Raw genomic sequence first — 25,747 nt, 5'->3', positions numbered from 1 at the left:
TTTTCATTTCCAACGGAAACAGTGTGGCTATGGCTGCTACCACAGGAATGTAAGCTTCGATTGCCCTTTTGCCTTTGGAACTGTCACTTGATTCGGTAACGCCATCTCGCAATAAATTTTAGTGAAGAAATGAATCGTCGTAAATCGAATTTCATTTTACACTATACTGTACGTCCCCCATAAATTAATGGATAAGCATATTAGAAGGCCAGACGAAGGACACAATAACTCTAATAGGGCCGTGATTAATAACTCAAAATGGATTCCATCTGTCAACTCGCCCTGTAACAACTTGTTTACTATTAATTCACGATACACGCAGAGCTGCTGCTGAAACTCGCTCAATTATATATGTGGTGTCCATTCTCTCAGACATTCCAAAAGAACAGACACCATTTCGATCTTGCAGCTACTATGAATCAAATCGCAGAGGAAATAAAATTAGCTGCTAGTGGGGGAGATTGATTTATATAAATGGTGCCAGCTGAAAATTTACCGAGCGAGGTGGCGCAGTGGTTAGCACACTGGACTCGCATTCGGGAGGACGACGGTTCAATCCCGTCTCCGGCCATCCTGATTTAGGTTTTCCGTGATTTCCCCAAACTGCTTCAGGCAAATGACGGGATGGTTCCTTTGAAAGGGCACGGCCGATTTCCTTCCCCATCCTTCCCTCACCCGAGCTTCCGCTCCGTCTCTAATGACTTTGTTGTCGACGGGATGTTAGACACTAATCTCCTCCTCCTCCAGCTGAAAATTTGATATTTGTAACCGGGTCTCCTGCTTACATCATCCGGACCCTTGTGCGCCTCCTGTCATACCTAAATTCTGGCCGGCCGCGGTGGTCTCGCGGTTAAGGCGCTCAGTCCGGAACCGCGTGACTGCTACGGTCGCAGGTTCGAATCCTGCCTCGGGCATGGATGTGTGTGATGTCCGTAGGTTAGTTAGGTTTAAGTAGTTCTAAGTTCTAGGGGACTGATGACCACAGAGTGCTATAGTGCTATAGTGCTCAGATCCATTTGAACCTAAATTCTCAGCTTATACCACACGCAACTGATGTAGTGTCCCTAGCGCATAATCCTCATTAGTCTTGGCATCTCGCCGATTCCCATAAGGGTTCGAGCGTAGTGTGCATCTACACTGAAGGGATCATTGGCCATCATCCTCTTAATTAGTATGTTCTTTGATACATGTCCTAAAGACAGACACCGCATATATGTAGTTGATGAGATGACGACCAATGATCCCTTCAGTGCAGTGCAGCTGTCGTGATCACTGGATCCGGATGGTATAGTGGTCAGTCCAGCAGCCTAGTAATCAGGAGACCCGAGTTCGAACCCTGGTCTGGCACAAATTTTCAACTTGCCTCATTTGATATAAAGCTACACCCACTGGCGGGTAATGTCATCAATTCCATTTTCGCTTAAACTGACTCTTCATTTCTCTTGTTAGTACGTGAGCTTTAGGACTGTTTAAAACTGGCTGGTGAGTGAAAGTGCCGGTGAGGGGAGACGCTGGACTGAGCTACTGTGTGCCTGCCTCGTTTCTTGCAGGTGTACGCGCGCTTCAGCGCCTCGGACCAGGACTCGGGGCGCGTGAGCTACTTCGTGAACCGGCGCACCTGGCTGCGTGTCACCGACCTGGTGGAGGCGCTGCTACGCGTCTCCGACCCACGCATCGCCAGCCTCAGCGGGCGCATCCTGCAGGGCCGCGGCGTCGGCCGCTCCGAGGTACAGGTACGTACGCCACAGGCTGCTCTTTCTCAGAAGGTACACACCACTTAGTCTCGTCTCTGCTCTCGAGTCTACTTTACGCCTCTTCAGTTCAATCAGATCACAAAAATATCTTAGATCAGGGGCCTCCAAACTACGGCCCGCGGGCCGAAACCGGCCCGCGAGGGCCGGCAAACCGGCCCACGTTAGCTGGCCGGACATCCCCGGTATCCGGCCCGCCAAATATTTGAGGTGGTACCTATACTGCCAACAATTGAGTTTCGAGGCCAATACACCGCGACATTGTCGGAGTTCTATCTTTACAAAGCGGAAGGGCATAGTTAAACTTGTGGCTATCCAAATAATACAAATTGGTTTGTTACTTGACTCCATCAAGAAATATAGACATCCCCATTGCTCTTTAAAAATTCTACATTCAGTGTCAACCTTTAGTTAATTTTCTATATTTGTACAGTCCTTCACAAAAGATTGTAACCTGAAAATAAAATTGTGCTATTTCATATTAATAAAACTAGGGAGTAGTCTGCCTAAACAAACTGCAATGAATGTATTGGCTAAAATGGCTCTGAGCACTATGGGACTTAACATCTATGATCATCAGTCCCCTAGAACTTAGAACTACTTAAACCTAACTAACCTAAGGACATAACACAACACCCAGCCATCACGAGGCAGAGAAAATCCCAGACCCCGCCGGGAATCGAACCCGGGAACCCGGGCGAATGAATGTATTGTTAAGGTATTTTAATTACTAAATTAAATACAATTACACTGTTGTTCCACTAAAAAATACGCACATTTCCTCCCTTGCACGTATGCTAGTTATTTTATTGTGTCTGTAGTGTGGAATTGGAAATGAATTCCCATACTTCTTGACAGAGCGTAGGGGAACGATGCGGGAGACCCGCACCGCCGTACTAGTGGAGGTGGTTTGCCATTGCATTCCTCCGACCGTAATGGGGATGAATGATGATGATGAAGACGACACAACAAAACCCAGACGTCCTGGGGGCAGATGAAAATTCCTGACCCCGCTGGGAAACGAACCCGGGACCCCGTGGTCGGGAAGCGAGAACGCTACCGGGAGACCGCGAGCGGCGAACGTCTGTAGTATACATAAATAAAAATTTCAGTATAAGTGAACATCGTATTAGGCATAAAGGTAAATACCATGTGCAGTCAATAAGGACACCGACTTATAAGAGTTTGATTACAAATATTGCGATACAAATTTATAGGAGTTCTTCAAATAAAATAAAAATTATTTCATAACTCTCACTTCATTTAGTAAAACGGTAAGGTCATTCTTGCTTGACCACTGTTCGTGTTCAGCAGCAGAATCCTTACAACATGTGAAATACATACAAAATTTCAAACAACTAAGTGCAAAATATGTTACACCGAGTAGTGCAAGCTGTCTTGTAGAAAAAACCAATTGAACGAACTCATTCCTCAGCAAGAGTGCAATTACATTTACATAAAATCGAATATTATAGAATATTCTTCTATTAAACTACATATAAGAAAGTATTAGAATCGATTATAAACCACGAAGGTTAGGAAAAAAGGAAATATTGTATCCATTGAGAAGCGAACAAGTAACATCTCATGTGTTACACTACGGTACATCGACTGTGTACAATTTACCATCATATTTTGCATCTTACTATCTCCTGAAAGTTTTAACCTAGATGTGTTATTAACCGACATTTAATTATAACAAATTGTACCAAGAAGAATGTGTTTTTGATGGATCTTCACTAATCGGTCGCCTTACTTTCATACTTTCATAATTCGCAAGTCACAATAATTCTTTAACCACCAGTACGACGTTTTCCATCATTTTATCACAACAGTTTTACAATTAACGACGAGCTTTCGAGAGATACGAATATGCTGGTGCTTAGAAATAGCACATACAGAGATGTGGCCTTCAATCGAAAGCCAATACGGTGTCTCGCGACTCTGTACGTAAGTCTACATTCAAAGCCACGTTCAGAAAGACCCAGCAGAGTGCTTTTTGCACGTTATCACGTCAGAAACCAATCGTGCTCAACGTTCGAGTGCACAGTCCGTGTGTCGATGGTTTAAGGACCAATTTTTGTTTGTGATTACAGACAGAAATAGAAGAAATTTATTTCAGAAGAATGCCTCTTTTTTGACAAACACAATGTCAGACAACTAAACTATCCATTATAATAAAGATACCTTACTTTGTTGCTGGTTTGTGAATGTGTTAACTTCCGTAGGGAACAAGTAAAATGAACTTTTAACTTGTCAGTGGAAGTCGCCTAAATCATGTGTAACAGCGGACTACTCATTCACTTCTGCCTTTACCGACTTTCGAATGTTACTTATTATAACATTTCTTATGCGCAACCCACTTTTGTAAAAGAGGCTGATAAAGTAGCAAATGATGCTTTTTTTAAAAGACATCCTTCCTTTATGTATTTATTTTCGTTTTGGGCAGTGACGGTAGTGACAGACGTGTCACGTTTAACTGCAACTTCCACAGATGAACAGTCTTAAGACTGTGAAAGTTCGTTATGTAAATTAAGGAACACAAAATTACGACCTAGGGTTTGAACCGAGTCGGTTCCAGAGGATAATGACATCCACAGAAACTTATAATTGACAGCTTAACGACAGCGTCGTTTACAAATGTAAGTTCTTAAAAGTAAAAACGCATACAGACGTCCCAGTTTTCGAACGGGCTGGTTCCATGGAAGGCCAAGATCCAGCAATGGTGTTCTATTCATAGGTAGTTGGGTGGTATCCTGTAAGAATGTTTTTACTGTGTTTAAGCAAAGAACTGAGGAGAGAGTGGTTGTGTAACTGATGGTCACCGTACATAGCGTCAATATTCTGGTTTAAAACCCAAACTTTTTCACGGTGTATCCTAACGAGAGGGTCTATAAATGTACTCCAACAAGAGGGTCTGTATAACTTTTGATGGCAACTTGTTCGCTGTATGGAGACGACCTTTGTGAGAAGAGCAGGGTATGTACTAGCAACTCAAGACTTAGCATTTAAATAAAAGTTTGTATTTTCAAAAAGGAGATGACGTTCTTAGAGAGTAGTTCATCCTCATTTTACTGTGCTTTTGTCCGGCGTGAGCCCATGGATGGCATGGTTATTAACAGTTTTGTCTTGGTTAATTTAAGGTGTGGACGAATGTCCTTCCTGTCAACATTAGAAAATAGTTAAGTACAGGCATTTACTTTTGTCTTAGTCCTTCAACTGTTCATTTCTTCTATATGCAATGTCCAACAAATCGATACCAACCAATTAACTAGGACTATAGATGGTATTTTTAGGAGTAAATTCAGTAGCACCGAAGGTCAAGAAACGTCTTCCAACAACGCTGCAGACAGTCGAAATTATAGGAACTAACGGCTGTACCTAATCAACACCTGAGTCTGTAGACAGACAGACAGCAAGAACAAGTTACCACAGCATTCAGGACCTGAGGCGCCGCTCAAGACAACATTTTGTCTGTGTACATTTCCCGTCTGAACTCACTGGCCCCTATAACTTAGACGCTCTGTGGCACCGTTTCTTTACTCAAGTTCGTATCATGAGCTAGTTCCTCAGACACACATTGCAGTCTGCTGAAGTTCAGGATATCGTTATCGTACTGTCTCTGTATTATACACTGAGTTGACCAAAGTCACAAAATAACGACATGCACAATCCAGATGGTTTAGTACCGCCTACAAAAAGTGTAAAATGACAGTGCATTGGCGAAACTGTCATTTATACTCAACTGGTTCACGTGAAAAATGTCCGACGTGATTATGGTTGTACGACAGGAATTAATAGACTTTGAACACGGAATGGTACTGGAGGTAGACGCAAGGGTCATTGCATTTCAGAAATCGTTAGGGAATTCAATATTCTGAGACCTACAGGGTCAAAAGTGTGACGAGAATACCAAAATTCAGGAATTGCTTCTCACCACTGACAACGCAGTGGCCGACGTCCTTAACTTAACGATCGAGAGCAGCGGCAAAGTGCTAACAAATAAGCAACGCTCTGTGAAATAACCGTAGAAATCAATGTAGGATGTACGAAGAACTATCCGTTAGGACAGTGCGGCGAAACTTTGCGTTAAATGGCTATGGCAGCCGACGACCGACGCGAATGTCTTTACTATCAGCACGACATCGACAGCAGTACCTGTCCTGGGCTCGTGACCACATCAAAATGGTTCAAATGGCTCTGAACACTATGCGACTTAACTTCTGAGGTCATCAGTCGCCTAGAACTTAGAACTAATTAAACCTAACCAACCTAAGGACATCACACACATCCATGCCCAAGGCAGGATTCGAACCTGCGACCGTAGCGGCCGCTCGGCTCCAGACTGTAGCGCCTAGAACCGCACGGCCACTCCGACCGGCCGTGACCACATCGGTTGGACCGCGGACGACTGGGAAACCTTGGTCTGGTCGGATGAGTCCCAATTTCAGTTGGTAAGAGCTGACAGTAGAGTTGAGTGGCTAAGGTCCTACGAAGTCAGGGATCCAACTTCTTAAGAAGGCATTGTGCAAGATGGTGGTTGCTACATAATGGTGTGGGCTGTGGTCACGCGGAATTGATTGGGTCCTCTGGTCCATCTGAACAGATCATTGATTGGAAATGGTTATTTTCGGCTACTTGAAGACTATTTACACCCATTCATGGACTTCATGCTTCCATACAATGATGAAGTTTTTATGGATGACAGTGTGCCATGTCACCGGTCTATAATTGTCCGCAATTGGTTTGAAGAACATTCTAGACAATCCGAGCAAATGATTTGGCCAGTGAGATCGCCCGACGTGAATCCCACATTTGTGGTACATAAATGGGAGGTCAGTTCGTGTACAAAAGCCTGCACCGGACACACTTCAGCAATTATAGACGGCTATACTGGCAGTAAGGCTCAATATTTCTGTTGTAGAATTCCGAAGACTTGAGTCCACGACTCTTCGAGATTCTGCACTACGCCAGGAAAAGGGAGGTCCGACACGATATAAGGAAATAACCCATGTATACAGTAGGATCTTCGGCAGAAACTGCAACTAACTTGCAGACATTTTCTTTTGTTTGGCCATTGTATTATTCCAAAATTAATGTTAATGTTTCCATTGGTAAAAATGACCTTCGGTAACTACCCGTGACTCCAACAGGAACCGAGCGTGGAGGTGGGAACGACCAGCCTCGTCGTAGGCTTCCCGATTCGTGTTGGGAATATGCGGTGAATGGTTAAGGTGCCACATTCGTTCGACGACAAATCCCCAGTCTCTCCGTCAGCCACCACAGATAGAAGTACACTGTTCCCGAAGCTACTACGTACGACCATCTCTCGAGTGTTCACTTTGAAACATATACTACATTTTGCGACCAATGTGCCCGTCGTTTGTGAGCTACACAGAAGTAGCGAAAGCTCCATAAATATTGATTTGCGTGAAGAATGTTAGATACGTTTTTGATTCCCTTACACATTTTCTGCAGTCTTCGGTAGCTCGCACTATGTATATACACATCAAAAAAGTTTTGCATCACCCCGGTTCCCATAACTCCTGAAGATAGACGTTGACTGTGGATCTGTGTCACGGACACAGTCCCTTCGACCACAGAGATGTCACTAAAACCGCCCAAAGACGCAAAAAATCATGCATGAGAAGCGCCTATGGACAGAGGGGGTCCCACAGTCGATCAGTTCCCGTCATACCACCAGGAAGGAGGTACACGACTCTTGTTGTGTGTAGTTCAACCATGCCTAGACGGTCAATACCGCGGTTCGATCAAGTCCGCATTGTTGCTTTGTGCCACGAAGAGCTCTAAACGAGGTCTCGGAGTGAACCAAAGTGATGTTGTTCGCAGATGGAAGAGGTGCAGAGAGACAGGAATTGTCGATGACATTCCTCGCTCTGGCTGCCCAAGGGCTACTACTGAAGTGGATGACCGCTGCCTACAGATTATGGCTCGGAGGAACCCTGACAGAAAAGCCACCATGTTGAATAATGCTTTTCGTGCAGCCACGGAACGTCGTGTTACGACTCAATCTGAGCGCAATAGGCTGCATGATGCGCAACTTCACTCCCGACGTCCATGACTAGGTCCCTCTTTGAGACCATGACACCATGCAGCGCGGTACAGATGGGCCCAACAACATCCCGAATGGACCGCACGGGATTGGCATCACGTTCTCTTCACCGATGACTGTTGCATATGCCTTCAACCAGGCAAGCGTCGGAGACGTGCTTAGAGGCAACCCTGTCAGGCTGAACTCCTTAGGCACACTGTCCAGCGACTGCAGCAAGGTGAAGGTTCCCTGCTGTTTTGGGGTGGCATTATGTGGGGCCGACGTAAGCCGCTGTTGGTAATGGAAGGCGCCGTAACGGCTCTACGATATGTGAATGTCATCCTCTGACAGATAGTGCAACCATATCGGCAGCATATGGGCGAGGCATTCGTTTTCATGGACGACAATTCGCACCTCCCATCATGCACATCTTGTGAATGACTTCCTTCAGGATAACGACATCGCTCGAATAGAGCGGCCAGCATGTTATCCAGACATGAACCCTGTCGTACATGCCGGGGTTAGATTGAGATGGGATTTTTATGGACAACGTGGCCCACCAACCACTCTGAGGGATCTACGCCGAATTGCCGTTGAAGAGTGGCGACAATCTGGACCAACAGTGCCTTGATGAACTTGTGGATAGTATGCCTCGACGAAAACAGGCACTAGGCGCTACAGTCTGGCAACGCGCGACCGCTACGGTCGCAGGTTCGAATCCTGCCTCGGGCATGGTTGTGTGTGATGTCCTTAGGTTTGTTAGGTTTAAGTAGTTCTAAGTTCTAGGGGACTGATGACCACAGCAGTTAAGACCCATAGTGCTCAGAGCGATTTTTGAAAACAGGCATGCATCAATGCAAGGGGACGTGCTAGCGGGTATTAGAGGCACCGGTGTGTGCAGCAGTCTGGACAACCACCTCTGAAGGTCTCGGTGTATGGTGGTACAACATGCAGTGTGAGGTGTTCATGAGCAATAAAATGGGCGTAAATGATGTTCATGTTGATCTATATTCCAATTTTCTGTATAGGTTCCGGAACTCTTGAAACTGAGGTGATGCAAAGCATTTTTGATGTGTGTATGTTGTTGGACGTGTTCCGGAAACATTTGCTGTTGATCACATATCCGGCCAGGCAAACGGCATGGTCAACACTACCAACAATTTTGCAGCACGATAGCTTACATGTACTACAATAACAGTAGTGGTACAACTTAATAAAATGGATAGTTTTATCATCTCCCTAATGATTAAATACCTGCTTGGTATCACACCTTGCATAGGTGATCATCTTACTTGACAGTAACACACTACCAGCTATTTATTTTGATTACCGTATGCCAGTATTACATTTTTTTAACATCGAAAGCGAGTTAATTTGACATTCTAAGCATTAATCTACTGTTTATTAGAGGATTTTACTCCTAATGTTCATAAGCGCCCTGTTGTGAAAATGGTTGTTTTCATAGTAGCTCGAAATCATGAATTTTATGCATAGTTTATATTGAAATTTGAGATGTATTTCTTTCCATCTCCGCAACCTTAAGAGTGAGGTAGGTATTGAAGGAATTTACCATAATTGATCTCCATTTATTTATTTGCGTTATTGTTCTCGTGCAGTACGTTTAAAAGTTATCTATTTCTTTCAGAGAAAGTCTGTGACACAGAAGAGATTAACAAAAAAAAAAAAAAATTGTTTTCCAGTTGTTGTTTGGATTCTGTTGTTGAGTTCTTCAGTCCAAAGACTAATTTGATGCAACTCTCAACGCTAGTATATTCCGTGCAGACTTCATCATTTTCGAATAACTATTGCAATCTACATCTATTTGAACCTGCTTACTGTATTCATACCTTGGTCCTTCTCTACAGTTCTTCTTCCCACTCTTCCCTGAAATACCAAATCGTTGATTCTCTAATGCTTTATGACGTGTCCTATCAACCGATCTCTTCTTTTAGTAAAGTTGTGCCACAAATTTCTTTTCTCCTGAGTCCTATCCATTCAAACTTCGGCATTAACTGTAGCACCACATTTCTAAATCTTCTGCTCTCTTCTTATCTTAACTACTTGTCGTTTCACTTCCGCACAAAACTATACTAGAGATAAGTACCTTGTGAAAAAATTACCAAAAGCCTAAACTTATGTTAGATATTAACATATTCCTCTTTTACAGAAATGACAGTCCGCATTTCGTATACTGTCTACTTCGATCATCAATTATTTTGATTCACAGATAGCAAAAGTCATCAACATCATACTGCTCAGATTTTTAGTTAGCTGTTCAAACAAACAATCACACAGGTATGGTTCAATATTATTCATGTTCTTTTTAGTATCTGTAGTTTTCCTGTATGGTTAGGAACGTTGACATTTGGATTTCACATACATTGCTTGGTTTATTCCAAACATCTACGTTACGAGTGTTTCCATTGAAAGCTTTCTTTCCTGTAGGAATAAATGAGCTTCTCTTGTATACTAGTGACTCAACTGTGTTGTTTGACTTTTACGTTTTCTTTTAAGGTCTACATTGCGCTACTACTGCGATCCTACTTCATCTCTTTGCCAGTGCTATTTCTAGGATATAACAATGCACATTTTGAGAAAGGTCTAATATTTTTGTTGTTCCATATATCATTGCGTCTAATGTTATTAGGTGTTAAAAAGATAGAAATATACCGAGGATTGAAATATTTCATTTGAAGCAGTTTATTTGCTGTACTGAGTACGTTACAGTTAGTAGATAGGCCGAAATTTTTTTTGTAACCTACTTCCACCACGGGCTGTACAGTCATTCGAACTTTTCTGTGCACGCCTCAAGTTTCAATATTCTACTGCTTTCAGCGAAAACTGTCGTGAATGTTCAGTACAATGAAGAGCCCACCTGCAGCACAAGTTTATGCTCCATTGGCAACGTCGACTGTATTAAAAGACAGTCTCTCCACTATAGCGTCTTCCCCAAACAATGCTGGTTCTAGAGGTTTAGCAGGGTAGCCTGTATGTAGTTCTGAATGAAAGGTAGGACGCAGTGCCTGACTAAAAGTCTACAAACTGCCCGTTCAATTGTAAGAGACGCGTCCGCTAATGGCTACTGTCTTGTTTCGAATCCCGATGTGGCCAGCAGGTCACGTAACTCAAACAGGCTTGTGATGTGGATGTCATGTGTCGCTTACGGCAGGTGCTGTCGCCGACTGGTAGGGTGATCGGCGCCAAGGAGGTGCGCGTGGGCAACGACAAGGTGTCCATCACGCGCCTGCAGGTGCGTGTCGTGTCGGGCCTGCAGCTCTCCATAGTGCCCGACAGCGCCGTCGAGAACGGATACGTCGCCGAGACCTCCGTCACGAGGAAGCTGACTGCCCAGTACCAGGTAGGACTCTGCAACTGTGCTCTTATCAAGCGAATGCAGTCGTTACGGATATTCTCAGAGGTTGCTGAGTTGCCTGGTACATGTCTAGTTGTAGGAATATTTCTATGTAAGAATTTGCGCCTTCGGTGTGTACCACCATAATTAAAAAGCAAATCACCGTTCGGCTTTCACAGATGCTGCTCTACTGAGAACGCCATTTACATGTCAACTCACCAGGTTTTACAAGCATTTAATAATAAAATTGCGCCGACTAGTATTTTCTGCGACCTATCTAAGGCATTTGACTGTCTGAATAACAGAATTCTTCTAGATGAATTGAGATTTTACGGGAATGATGGTATAGTCGATCAATGGAAAACCAAACGAATACAGAAAGTTATATTGAGTAATATAACCAATACAGTCCGGAAACATAATTCTGATCCAGGAGGAATCATGAACGGGGTTACCCAAGGCTCAATCTTAGGTCCACTGTTGTTCCTCATCTACAGTGTGATTCACGAATATATGAAAATATCTTAATATTTTGTTCTACATGTAAAACTAAAGAAACAAATTGGTATAAACATAGGCCCGAAAATGTTTAGTTACGGAGTTACGCCTAATAATAGATTTCGTGACAAATAAAAACACCTACAACCGTCCTTATGATATTTTACTTTGTCGCTACCAGTTTCAACGCTTCTGTGTGTCACCTTCAGGCTGTTTTTGATGCGGTACAGGTTGATATGATCCCCATGCATAACACATCAGTTTCCAGCATTACTGGATACGCAAATAATGTGTCAGCTGACTGATGTGTTATGCATGGGGATCATATCAACCTGTACCGCATCAAAAACAGCCTGAAGATGACGCACTGAAGTGTTGAAACTGGTAGTGACAAAATAAAATAAAATCATAAGGACGGCTGTAGATGTTTTTATTTGTCACGATAGTAAACGTCCGTCGTCCCAGAGACCTCCTGTAAAAAGAATGGACATACAAAATAATAGATTTTGCCTGATATTTAGCAACGTCGCTAATATGAAGCCATCGCAAAACTGTAAGAGATTAAAGCACGATTTCCATTTATTTTGTTGTTATTGGTCTGGCGAATCTAATAAAACATGCCCCAGACGTGTATCTGAAGTAGCTTTCCAAAATATCCAGAGAATCAAACATTATTAAACAAGAAAATTTGTTTACTTTCTATTAAGATGGTCGAAACGTTTATATCATTGTTGGCAACCGTTAGTGAGTTAGTTTTCTGTATTGTTCAGTGAAGGAATATAATAACAATAGTGTATTTAAGTGAAATCACATAGTAACTGTTGCAGTTTGTAGATAATTCATGAAATAGGGATGCCTTTCAAATTTACGACAGAGGAATTTTTCCGAAATAAAATTCTCGACAACTTCTGTTGAAAACTTTGTCGAATTGTCTGGATTTTTTAAAAAAATGGGCCAAGTAGTTAATAAATTAAAAATTTTACGAAATTACTTCTTTGCTTCTCTGGATGTTCTGGAAAACTACTGCAGATATATGTCTGGGACATGTTTTATTATATTCACCAGATCAATAATAACAAAATAAATGGAAATTGTGCTTTACTTTAACCTCATACAGTTTTGCGATGGCTTCATATTAGGGAAATTGGTGAATTTCAGGCAAAGCCGTAACTCGGTAACTAAACATTTGCGGACCTATGTTTATATGAACATTTTTCTTTAGCTTTACTTGTAGGATAACATATTAAAATTTTTTCATATCTTTGTGAATCACCCTGTATGTAATGAAATGGGAAACAAAGTTCTTAAAAGTATCATTCACTGGCGAATGGTCCCACCTTCAGTTTCAAGAAGACTCGAAATATTTAGTCCTACACATCTAAGAGTACTTCACCAATTATAAGTGTAACACATGGTAGGAAATAATAAATAGGTTGGAAACTCAAAAATTCTTAGATGTCCATAATAATGAGAATTTACGTTGGAAAAATCACATTTAGAACTCCTAGAACAACTTACTTCAGCCACATTTGACGTAGAATCATTGCAAATACTATCATTGCAAATACTACGGAGAGACAAATCAGCATTTTCATTCAATAATGTAGTATGGAGTAACGATATGGGGTAACTCATCTTTAGGAAAGAAAATCTTTGTTGCTCGAAAACGATGGGCTTGTAGACGTCTGTTTAAGAAATCGGTCGTTCGAATTACTGCTTCATAGCATATTTATTCCCTCATGGAACTTTTGTAAATAACCCAATACAGTTCAAAAGAAACTATGATATACATAATTACAATATCAGAGGGAAAAATGACATTCATTACTTCACATTAAGGTTGTCTTTAGCACAAAAGAGGTGTACAATGCTGCAATAAAAATTTTTGATCTCTTACCCAGTGATATAAAATATTTGACAGGAAAGTAAAAATAACTGATATAAATTCTGCTAGATAACTCCCTCTATTCCATAGAAGAATTTCTATTATTATAATGTGTAAAAGGAGGTGGACAGGAATTTCTAACACATATCTGTATATTGAAAAGAATAAAAGTTATAGATGTTCGGAATGTAGCCATATTTGCAAATTAATTTGCGATGTGAATGTATACTGATTCTTTCCACATCATGTAAAATGATATATGGCACATGAAACTAACAATCATTTGCTTGCAAGATGAGATTACCTGGTAGTGTTTCTGAGTCTAATCACATTATCTTTGGAGGGTGACGTTCACTAATTTTGCACCACCCCACTGCGAACTTATCCTATCCTGAAAGTATCTAAACGGTTGGGAGGAGCACAGCAGTATCAAACATCATTATGCGACCACTTATCTTGAGCAGAGATGCTGCTCTGAATCACAGTTGACCGCCGCTCCATACCAACTACCCGTTCTGACGCCTATGGAGGGATATGTTGCTGGTACGCTTCCTTTTGGCAGAATAAACTGCAAAGAATTTCAACGGAGAAAGAACGGTGGTGTTTCATCCATTAAAGTATTTTGATGCTATTTCCCAGAACTTACTTATTTTATTTTTACAATTATGTCTTGACAATTTTTCTTCTACATTGCACCTGATCCGATAACAAGCAAACCACAGGAGTCAACCAAACGTGAGTGAAATTTTCTTTCTCATACGCTACTAAAGGATGTCATTGTAGCGATGGAAAATATCAGAGTGAGTATGGCGTCTTCAAACTCAATTCCTATAGGTAAAACATAACCGGTATTTTGCGGCTGCTATCACGCGGAATGCAGACTCAGCACAAAATTGCTACACTGTTTCAACCCTTCCGTAATAACGAATTAGTAATTACTGGGTTTGTTGATCGTGGCTAGTTGCGTTTCACAATCTCTCTCAGCTGACCTGAAGTAGCTAGACGTAAATACATTTCGTAGAAGGCGTATAAACCACGAATGTCAGTATAGCGATGCAGAGACGCTAACTGCATCTCGACAATCAGCGCAGTGGTGCCTCAGAGCAATGTTGGAACAGTGATTTACCTATGCAGTCACTGGGTCACAGCTAACCAAGGTGGCACGCATATTTACTTACTTGCTTGCCTTGTCCATTATTTAGCGTTCACTCTTTTCTTGGCTGGCTCTTACTTCTCTGTTTCAACTGGTGGTAAAAGCGAGAGAATGTCTGTATTTGTAATTCTTAGAAAAATATACCGTTAAACATATTTTAAAGACACGCACAATTTTGAGGCCTACCGCCGGTCTCCCTCTTTTGGTTGAGTCCATTATTTTAATAGCAGTCTCCCATCACAGTTTCTATGTAGTGCGTTCATCTCGATGGATGTATTTCTCCGTAAGAGCGCTCTAGGGGCGGCCACGTCACTGGTTACACGCCATTCTAATTGCCTCACATTGTACCTCGTATTAAGAGATGTCTCATCACGTTCATCTACTGCTTTTAATGATTAAACGAATAAATAAATTGTAAAATCTTCTAGTAAGGTGACACTACTTCCTTTGGTATGATAAAGGAATCCAACAGTGGTTAAATTTGTCAACAAGGACAATGATTTTTTAGCATTCAGTATATGGGATTCAGTATTAAACTGAAACGCAGTGAGGTATTAATAACGCAAATAACTGCTTTCAGAGGACACTGCTATTTCATAACTTTGATAAAAGTAATTAATTCTCTTTACCAATTTTGGGTCCTTAGTGTCCTTCTTCAGTCGCATTGTTTTCGAGTGTCACCAACAAGGTGCATACAGCAAAATGCCGTGGTCCTGCGACATGTACCACGAACGGCGTAGGTTTAGTGACTCCACCACAAGCGGCGATAACCACGTAAATGGCGACGTAGCCGGCCGTAGAGCTCCAGAAGCCTCTTCATGTAGATTATAGCCATCCACCCAAAGCCACCTTTTTTCACAGCCACTGCCAATGGAGTGAGAAAAAGGTGGTTTTGTGTGGATGGTGATAATCTGCATGAAGAGGCTTCACAGCTTTGCGGCCGGTTAAGTTTGCATTTTCGTAGTTCCTTGTGGGAGTCGCTAAACCTACGCTGTACATGATATCTGTCGCAGGAAAACGGCATTTTGCTGTATGATCTTAATGGTGACATTTCTTCTGAATAAGGACACAAGTGTTCAAAACTGGTAAAGAAGTTAAACTTCTTTTATGCACCTTGTTCTTTATTATTTCGTTACATACAATTTCAGTTGCTAACGATGGTTAAAATACCAAAAGTAATTTTGGCAGTATTACACTTTGTGTTTGCAGTTTATGTGCCATAGCTTAGTTTTTATGTAGCGTTTGGCGCTCAAAGTACTTGACAGCGTTTCATGACTCCAGGTAAGATCATTGAGAAGTCAGATCATGATCTGAACGTTGACACCCGACATATCGCATGCAGGGAGACGAGTCGTTTGTTGTTGTTTTTGGGGGAGAAGACCAAACAGTGAGGTCATCGGTCTCATCGCATTAGGGAAGGACGGGGAAGGAAGTCGACCGTTCCCTTGCATGCCGTCTCGGCATTAGCCTGGAACGATTTAGAGAAATCACGGAAACTCTAAATGAGGATGGCCGGACGCGGGATTCAACGGTCGTCCTCCCGAATGCGAGTCCAGTGTGCTAACGACTGCGCCACCTCGCTCGGTTACGAGTTTGTCTTTAAGAACTCCGCCCATAACGGAAGGTGCTTTGCAGCACCTGTTGACGAGTAACTTGCATAAAGAGCGGCCGGAGAGCAGTACTTAAGATAAGTTATTTTTTCCAATACGGAAAGCTTAAAATAATTCGGAAGAGCATTCCCGTGCCCTAGAGCGAAATTACGATTAATAATTTTCTAGTTTTCTATAGGTCAGTGCTGCAGTTTATTGCGCTTGTTACTGCTCGATAGACGACAGGTCGTCGTGTCGAACCGGAGAGCCACTGGCTAAGTGGAGGTGATGGTCAATTAGAGATGGACTAACAACATCTAATTGAAACCAACATATTCCACTTATTTCTGTGGAATGTCAACCGTAAGAGGAGGCGCAGTGGTAAGTACACTGTACTCTCATTCACGAGGATGATGGTTCAAATCCCTGTTTGGGTATCCAGATTTAGGTATTTCGTGCTTTCCCTGTTTCGCTTAAGGCAAATTCTTGGACAATTTCTTTAAAAGATCGCTGGCGTTTCCTTCACTACCCTTCTTTAACCCGTGCTTGTGCTCCGCCTCTAATGACCTCGTCGTCGACGGGACGTCAAACCCATATGTTCCTTTTGTGGAAACTTTATGATTATGTGTGGTTCTTAATATGTTAACTTATTGACTTTGATTTATAATCTCGTTTATATTTGTGGTTGAAGTTGTTTGGATCCAGCTGGAAGAGTGTATTTTCCGTTAGAGATGGTCAAACGCTCAGATATAGGAATTTTTTAATGGACTTAACTTTGTACGATTTTGGTAAACATTTTTGGAATACAGTGATCAATAGACTATTATATTTTGACTAAAGTTCAGTCTTGATCACACCATTTATATCTCAATGACATAGGTAACAGGTTTCGGTTATTTTTACATAACCATCATCAGACCTATGGCTTCCTTAGGATGGTAGGCGGAGCTCTCCTCAGTTGCTACGAAGTCAAGTCTGACTAAGCCAGCCACATGGTACAGGCTACTTGACTACTACTCGGTTTGTGAAGAAAACGTTAACCATTAAAATCCACTCCAGCTTCTTGTGCTCGTGTACTCACGAAGTAGTTTCAATAGAGGTGGCCAGCTTCACTTCTATTTGCCACTCACTGCTCGTACATTGATTTGAGCCCTGTGGCAATCTGATTGGACTCACTTTCACTTCTGATACGGCCTCCGGACCGCAGGCAATGCACCTCGGTCTCCAGTTAACTCTCATTTTGTTTTCTTGCTACAGCCTCAGCAAATCTCTGAAGAGTACAGTCTTGGGTTAAGGTAACGAAACAACGAGAGCGAATAGTGACACACAGTCAAACACTTCGTTTTCCACAAATACAACATAGTGTATTTGAATTCTAACTAGCCTTGCCAAGTCCACTTCTTCGATCGATGACTCCGTCGGGTAGTTTTAGATACAAAAAACAACTCTTGACAATTGCCAAATAGTGACTCCCGTGTCGGATACAACACTACACTGTTGCCCTGGAAAACACGATGCTCTGGCAAAAACCTGTAAGGTGAAGCATATTTGATGTCGGGTTGTGAGAACGTTTCTCACGTCGCACGTAATTTTGTATACCCTACGTAACATTAATCTTAAGTAAATAACACAACGAGTTTTACTATAATGAATGACGACAGATACTCTCTGGATAACTTTTTATTTTCCTTAGCATCACCGATGCCATTATACGTCGCAGGTCTTTTTCAAGTTAAAATGTAGTTACAGCGAATCGTTGTTCGATATCGCTGAAGTTTCATCCCGTTGACAAAATACGATTCACAATAAATAGATCTGGAGCTGAATATGGCTTGTGGTAAGGGTGGAAATACTTAATTCGAAGACACATAAGTAGCTCATACGGTTTGTCTTTCACTATTAAGCAAATAAAAACCAGCTCAATCTACTTAGCACATTGTGCACCTTGCAAAACATCAAAAAGCCGGCTCAGCCTTTCGAAGTAAATCTTGAATTGCAGTGTTCTGACTGGATATTCCCTGCTTTCATGCTCGCTACTAGCAGCATTTATCGCAATATTGTTTACGTTTTCTTTTTCGTTTTTTTGAAAGTGTCTATTTACCTTTCGATAAAAGCATACGAAACCCTGCTCCATCATCAAACCACATTTATCATGAGGTAATGCCCCAGGCGCTAAAAGCTTTATAAAAAAAAAGAAAAAAAAAGAAAGATCCCGACGCGCCGACCTCCGTATCTATCGTTGAAAACCCACGAAAATGCCTTTCGTTCGCCTCATTCACAGAACATTACCGCTCGACTACGTCGGCCACATACTATAGCTTACCTAATACACTCCTGGAAATTGAAATAAGAACACCGTGAATTCATTGTCCCATTGACACATTCCTGGGGTCAGATACATCACATGATCACACTGACAGAACCACAGGCACATACACACAGGAAACAGAGCATGCACAATGTCGGCACTAGTACAGTGTATATCCACCTTTCGCAGCAATGCAGGCTGCTATTCTCCCATGGAGACGATCGTAGAGATGCTGGATGTAGTCCTGTGGAACGGCTTGCCATGCCATTTCCACCTGGCGCCTCAGTTGGACCAGCGTTCGTGCTGGACGTGCAGACCTCGTGAGACGACGCTTCATCCAGTCCCAAACATGCTCAATGGGGGACAGATCCGGAGATCTTGCTGGTCAGGGTAGTTGACTTACACCTTCTAGAGCACGTTGGGTGCCACGGGATACATGCGGACGTGCATTGTCCTGTTGGAACAGCAAGTTCCCTTGCCGGTCTAGGAATGGTAGAACGATGGGTTCGATGACGGTTTGGATGTACCGTGCACTATTCAGTGTCCCCTCGACGATCACCAGAGGTGTACGGCCAGTGTAGGTGATCGCTCCCCACACCATGATGCCGGGTGTTGGCCCTGTGTGCCTCGGTCGTATGCAGTCCTGATTGTGGCACTCACCTGCACGGCGCCAAACACGCATACGACCATCATTGGCACCAAGGCAGAAGCGACTCTCATCGCTCAAGTCGACACGTCTCCATTCGACCCTCCATTCACGCTTGTCGTGACATCACTGGAGGCGGGCTGCACGATGTTGGGGCGTGAGCGGAAGACGGCCTAACGGTGTGCGGGACCGTAGCCCAGCTTTATGGAGACGGTTGCGAATGGTCCTCGCCGATACCCCGGGAGCAACAGTGTCCCTAATTTGCTGGGAAGTGGCGGTGCGGTCCCCTACGGCACTGCGTAGGATCCTACGGTCTTGGCGTGCATCCGTGCGTCGCTGCGGTCCTGTCCCAGGTCGACGGGCACGTGCACCTTCCGCCGACCACTGGCGACAACATCGATGTACTGTGGAGACCTCACGCCCCACCTGTTCAGCAATTCGGCGGTACGTCCACCCGGCCTCCCGCATGCCCACTAAAAGCCCTCGCTCAAAGTCCGTCAACTGCACATACGGTTCACGTCCACGCTGTCGCGTCATGCTACCAGTGTTAAAGACTGCGATGGAGCTCCGTATGCCACGGCAAACTGGCTGACACTGACGGCGGCGGTGCACAAATGCTGCGCTGCTAGCGCCATTCGACGGCCAACACTGCGGTTCCTGGTGTGTCCGCTGTGCCGTGCGTGTGATCATTGCTTGTACAGCCCTCTCGCAGTGTCCGGAGCAAGTATGGTGGGTCTGACACACCGGTGTCAATGTGTTCTTTTTTCCATTTCCAGGAGTGTATAATGAGTGATGAGACACTGGATGTTTATTCTGAGGGGGGGGGGGGGGGGGGTAGAGATTCAAATCCCAATCAGACCATAAAAGTTTTCCAGTATTTACCGACTCGCCGAAGACAATATGAAGACAATTGCTTTAAAAAGGACATGAGTGGTTTCTTTCTCTACTCGTCTCCGATCCGAACATGCACTCTTTCTCGAATGACCTCGCCGCCGACAGGATATTAAACCCTAATATCCCTTCTTCACTTAGAGTACGACATTAAATTAAATCCGAGTCCTATGAAAACTCTTCCTGCAAATTATAAAATAACTTAGTACAGGCCGTGTGTAATGGTAATGCCGCAATGAAGTTATTTCCTGTATGTTCTCGGTGAGGATGACCGTGAGACAGCGTGTTGTCAGACGAGAGAGACGAGTGGCCGTCGTTGGTGTTGCAGGAGGGCCTGCTCGACATAGACATAGAGTTCTCCGACGGGACGCGGACGCCGCTGCGCGAGGTGGCGGTGTCGGACTACCACCTGCTGGTGGAGAGCCTCGACCCCGAGGTGGTGGCGTTCGCGCCCATGGTGACATCGCCGCACCCCCGCGTCATCGCCGTGGGGGAGGGCCGCGGAGACCTGCTGCGCGTCGCGCTGCTGCCGGCTGACGCCTGCCGCGGGGGCGGCGGAGGCGGGGGCGCCGTGACGCGTGGGCGGCCGGCCGCGGGCGGCGCGGGGGCGGCGCCGGCGCCGGCGCTGGCGGCGGCATCGGCCTACGTGGAGGTGGACTTCTCTGGCAGCGACCTGCCGCAGCGGCCGGACCTCGTGCAGAACGACGGCGGCCCCGGCGTGGGCGGCGGCCTGCCGCTCGGCTTCGGCCCGCGCTCCAGCCGCGACATGGTCGCCGACGTCCCGGACATCTCCATCGGTGAGCCGGCGACACTCGCGCTACCGTCGGCACATGCAGATTTAAACAGCTTTTGAAATTATCCTACTGTTCGGGGAAACGGTAGAAACTATATAAATAAGTCTTCTTCCCAACAAAGCCTTATAGTCAAACATAATTACCACAGTTGAGTGATGAATTTCACGTAAATAACGTTCTTACGTTCTTGACGTAACACTGCTTAAATCAAAATGTTCCCTTTTGTTACTCGTGTTATCGCTATCGTGCTTAAAGTACCGGGTGATCAAAAAGTCAGTATAAATTTGAAAAGTGAATAACTCACGGAATAATGTAGATAGAGAGATACAAATTGACACACATGCTTGGAATGACATGGGGTTTTATTAGAACCAAAAAAATACAAAAGGTCAAAAAATGTCCGACAGATTGCGCTTCATCTGATCAGAATAGCAATAATTAGCATAACAAGCAAATATGATATTCTTTACAGAAAATGCTCAATATGTCCACCATCATTCCTCAACAATAGCTGTAGTCGAGCAATAATATTGTGAACAACACTGTAACGTATCTCCGAAATTATGGTGAGGCATTGGCGTCGGATGTTGTCTTTCAGAATCCCTAGAGATGTCGGTCGATCACGATGTACTTGCGACTTCAGGTAACCCCTAAGCCAATAATCGCATCTGATTCTCTCTCTCATTACAGCTCCTTTTATACACGATTGTCATTCGCAGTCACTGACGTGTTGGTGTTCCGCGTCGTCTGTCGGACATTTAGTGAACTTTGTGTGTTTTTTTTTTTTTTTTTTTTTTTGGTTCTAATAAAACCCCATGTCATTCCAAACATGTGTGTCAATTTTTACCACTCTATCTACGTTATTCCGTAGTTTATTAGGTTTTAAAATGTATACTGACTTTTTGATCAGATACGGCTATACTCACAGAATAATAAAGCTACTTCCAGCCACATCTATACCCTGCAGTCCACCTTCTGGTGTGTGCTGGATGTGTACCACTATCCGCATTTGGATGAACGACGATTCAAATCCGCGTACGGCGGTCCAAATTTAGATTTCCCGAGATTTTCTTAAATCATTCCGGGCAAATGCCGGGATGGTTGCTTTGAAAGCGCACGGCCGATTTCCTGCCCCTTTTTTGATGCAATCCGAACTTCTGACCTCATTGTCGACGTGACATTAAACCCTGATCAACTTTCCATCTTTACAGTCACTTCTCCGCGCTTCAGGTTTCAATGGCGTTGCTGTGCTGGAAGGACAGTTATTGGCAAACCTCCACGTGATCTCGAATCTCTCTAACGTTGCCTTCATGGTGTTTCCACGAAACAGGCGCGGGAAAAGCACTGTGTTAGCTGCGATTAAATTGGAAAAGTGAATGTCTTGGTGACATGCTTCTTTATTAAAACCGATGAACAGTTTGGGCTTTACAGCATTCATCCACTATGCCCACTACAGTCAAGTGAAATGGAAAGAAGACAAGGATTTCAGGTCAGACGAGTGTAACGTAATATTAACAGTAGCAGGAAATAGAATAAAGGGAGTAGGATTCGTTATGAGTAGGAATGGAGGACAGAGAGTGAGTTACTGTAAACAATTCAGTCATAGATTTGTCCTCATCACAATTGACAGCAAGCCAACACTGACAACGAAAGCTTAGATACCAGCGTCGCAAGCAGAGGATGAAGATATAAAGTATATGACCATACTGAGGGGGTAATACATTGCGTAAACGGAAATGAAAATGTAACATTCACGGGGGTTGGAATGGGGCTGTAGGGGAGAAGTACAAGAAAAGGATACGAGAGGATATGGGTTTCATAGTAGAAATGAGAGAGAAAGAAGACTGAGTTACGCAGCAAATTTCAGCTGGTTATGGCGAATGTTCTGTTCAAGAATCACAAGAGGAAGAGATGTACTTGGAAAAGGCTTACGTAGATTACATCATGGTTAGACATAGGTTCCGAAATCAAATACTGGATTGTGAGGAGTACCCAGGAGGAGATATAGACGCAAATCACAATTTAGTAGTGATAAAGAATAGGCTGAAGTTTAAGAGACTAGTTGGGGAGACTCATTGCGGAAAGAAGTGGGATACAGATATACTAAGGAATGTAGAGATACGTTTAAAGTTCTCCGAGGCTATAGATACTCCGACACGGAATAACTCAGTTGGCAATACAGTTTAAGAGGAATGAACATCTCTAAAAAGGGCAGTCACAGAAGTGGGAAAGAAGAACGTTCATATAAGGATGGTAACTCCAAAGAAACCAAGGACAAGAAAAGAAATTCCTCAATTGATGGATGGAAGAAGGAAGTACAAAAATGCTAGGAAAAAGACGGGTATGCAAAAATTCAAGTCACTTAGAAACGAAACAAACAGTAAGTTCGGGAAACTAAGGCGCAATGGCTGCATGAAAAATGTCAAGAAATCGAAAGTGGTATGACTGTCGGAATGACTGACTCAGATTATTGAAAAGTCTAAACAACTTTCGACGAAATGAAAAGCAAGGGCGGTAGTATCAAGAGTGCAATAGGAATTCCACTGTCAAATGCAAACGAGAGATTGGATAAGTGGAAACAGTACATCGAAGGCCTCTGTGAGGTGGGGATGGGGGGGGGGGGGCTTCTCTGATGACGTGATAGAAGAAGAAACAGGAGTCGATAGGAAAGAGATAGTGGCTCCAGTATTAGAATTTAGTTGCTTTGGAAGATTTAAAATCAAATAAGGCAGAAGGGATAGGTAACATTCCATCGGAGTTTCTAAAATCGTTGGGGGAAATGGCAACAAAACGGCTGTTCAAGATGGTATGTAGAAAGTGTGAGACTGGTGGTATACCATCAGAATACTGGAAAAACATCATACACAAATGCCGATGATCGCAAGACCCGACAGTTGCGAGAATTATTGTACAATAAGTTTAACAGTTCATGCATCCAAGTTCCTGACAAGAATAATATACAGAAGAATGGAAAAGAAAACTGAGGATGCCTTAGATTACGATCAGATTGACTTTAGGAAGGGTAAAGGCACCAGAGAGGCAGTTCTGACGCTGCGGTTGATAACGGAAGTAAGACTGAAATTGTTCAAATGGGACTTAACTGCTGTGGTCATCAGTCCCCTAGAACTTAGAACTACTTAAACCTAACTAACCTAAGGACATCACACACATCCATGCCCGAGGCAGGATTCGAACCTGCGACCGTAGCAGTCGCACGGTTCCGGACTGCGCGCCTAGAACCGCGAGACCACCGCGGCCGGCGTAAAACTGAAATAAAATCAAGACACATTCATAGGATTTTTCGAAGAGGAAAAAACGGTAGCAAATGTGAAGTGGTACAAAATATTCGAAATTTTGACAAAAATAGATGTTATTCGCACTGCAACGTGGGCATCCTCATTGGGGTTACCGTAAACATGAAACAGGACGTTTAGTTCTACACTGTCGGTGAAGGAATCTTGGCCTGTCTGCTGCATCCTCATAATAGGTACGCTGTGAACATTCCCGGTTTTCAAGTCTGCAAGTCTTCACCGTTACATTCCATGTCTAACAGTCAAGTACCCAATCGCATATCGACTTGTCCGCCAAATCACGAGATCTAAATCACATAGAGAATAACCTTTATGAACACATTGGGGATAGCAGAGATCACAATGAACAGTAACAAAATATTATATACTCGTAGAACAATCTTGATCGGATCAAAACACTTATATTTGTATGTGATGACCAGTTTCTACCCGATGTGCATCGTCTTGGCACCGACTGTGCAATTTAGAGTACAACAGAACAGAACGAAGTATGTAATGTAATAAACATTAAGTTAAATATGAAAGATACGATGTTATACACAGTGTTATCGTGTGAAGACAATGGTGCGGAGCAGAAACCGTGGATACCATGCACTGATATCGATTGCTGATTATTTGACGTCGTCATGAAGTAGGATAGCAGATATCCTGTTCGTTACCTGTTACTCGACGTCCCATTTACCCAACAGGACAGGACGAATGCGGTACACGTTAGACAGCATGTATATAAATCTTAATACTATGCTGGGTATTTTCGTAAAGTATATGTAAATAACAATTTATATGTTGTACAGATAAAATTATGCATAATATAACGTGAAAAAGTACAAATGACCTGCCAATGGCACCGGTTAACACGTTAGTGAACTGCAGTCTGTGGGAGTTGTGTACACCAAAAATGCGATATAGGACGCCTCTGGTTACTTAGCGAAACGGATGAGTTACCGATAGCGATCAATGGTACTATGCCGTTGCCGTACTGCATTCCTATCGTCTGACCATGCTGGTCTTGTTATTGCCACGGAATCCAGTTAATTTTGGCCCGCTGCATACAATTCTGTTCATTGCACACGAAGACGGTTGTGGACGGCAAGTTACGCTTGGGGCCTGAAGATGAAACAATTTGGTGTCGAAAATGGTAGGAAGTGTTAAAAAGAATAAACAATGTTGGATTCAAATACAGCCCCTGTTTTTGTTATCATTACTCAAGTAATTAGTTTCAAGTCATCCTTCAGCGGTAAGCGTTAACATTGCATACTGTGTTATAGACTGTAGAGAACATAAGCAACCATTATCCAGTTTTACGAGTAATATAGATACCTCCATAGTACGTACAGAATGCAGTGTACTCGCCCTTTGGAATTTAATTACAAATAGTTATTTGAAAAATTTTGCTGTATTAGGGCTGAAATAAACAGGATGATTCATATTAACGTTTAAATAAACCTTAACCGACGTAAATAACGCAGAGAAAAGTAATTTGATATAAGACATATGGGGTGCAAAAGTCGGGAAAT

General features: G+C 43.2%; 1 protein-coding gene across 1 annotated transcript in view; it reads left to right on the top strand.

Moving 5' to 3' along the window:
* Window positions 1-25,747, top strand: part of LOC126274703 (transmembrane protein 132E) — a 370,693-nt gene that overhangs the window by 313,723 nt on the left and 31,223 nt on the right. The window contains exons 11-13 of the mRNA XM_049977139.1: window positions 1,551-1,733; window positions 10,973-11,161; window positions 20,454-20,922. Coding sequence (XP_049833096.1) covers window positions 1,551-1,733; window positions 10,973-11,161; window positions 20,454-20,922 — 841 coding nt within the window. The remainder of the gene's footprint in view (window positions 1-1,550; window positions 1,734-10,972; window positions 11,162-20,453; window positions 20,923-25,747) is intronic.

This window comes from Schistocerca gregaria, chromosome 1 (assembly GCF_023897955.1).
Source record: "Schistocerca gregaria isolate iqSchGreg1 chromosome 1, iqSchGreg1.2, whole genome shotgun sequence".
In the NCBI taxonomy this organism is placed as follows: Eukaryota; Metazoa; Arthropoda; class Insecta; order Orthoptera; family Acrididae; genus Schistocerca; species Schistocerca gregaria.
This window is presented reverse-complemented; position numbering and strand designations above follow the sequence as displayed.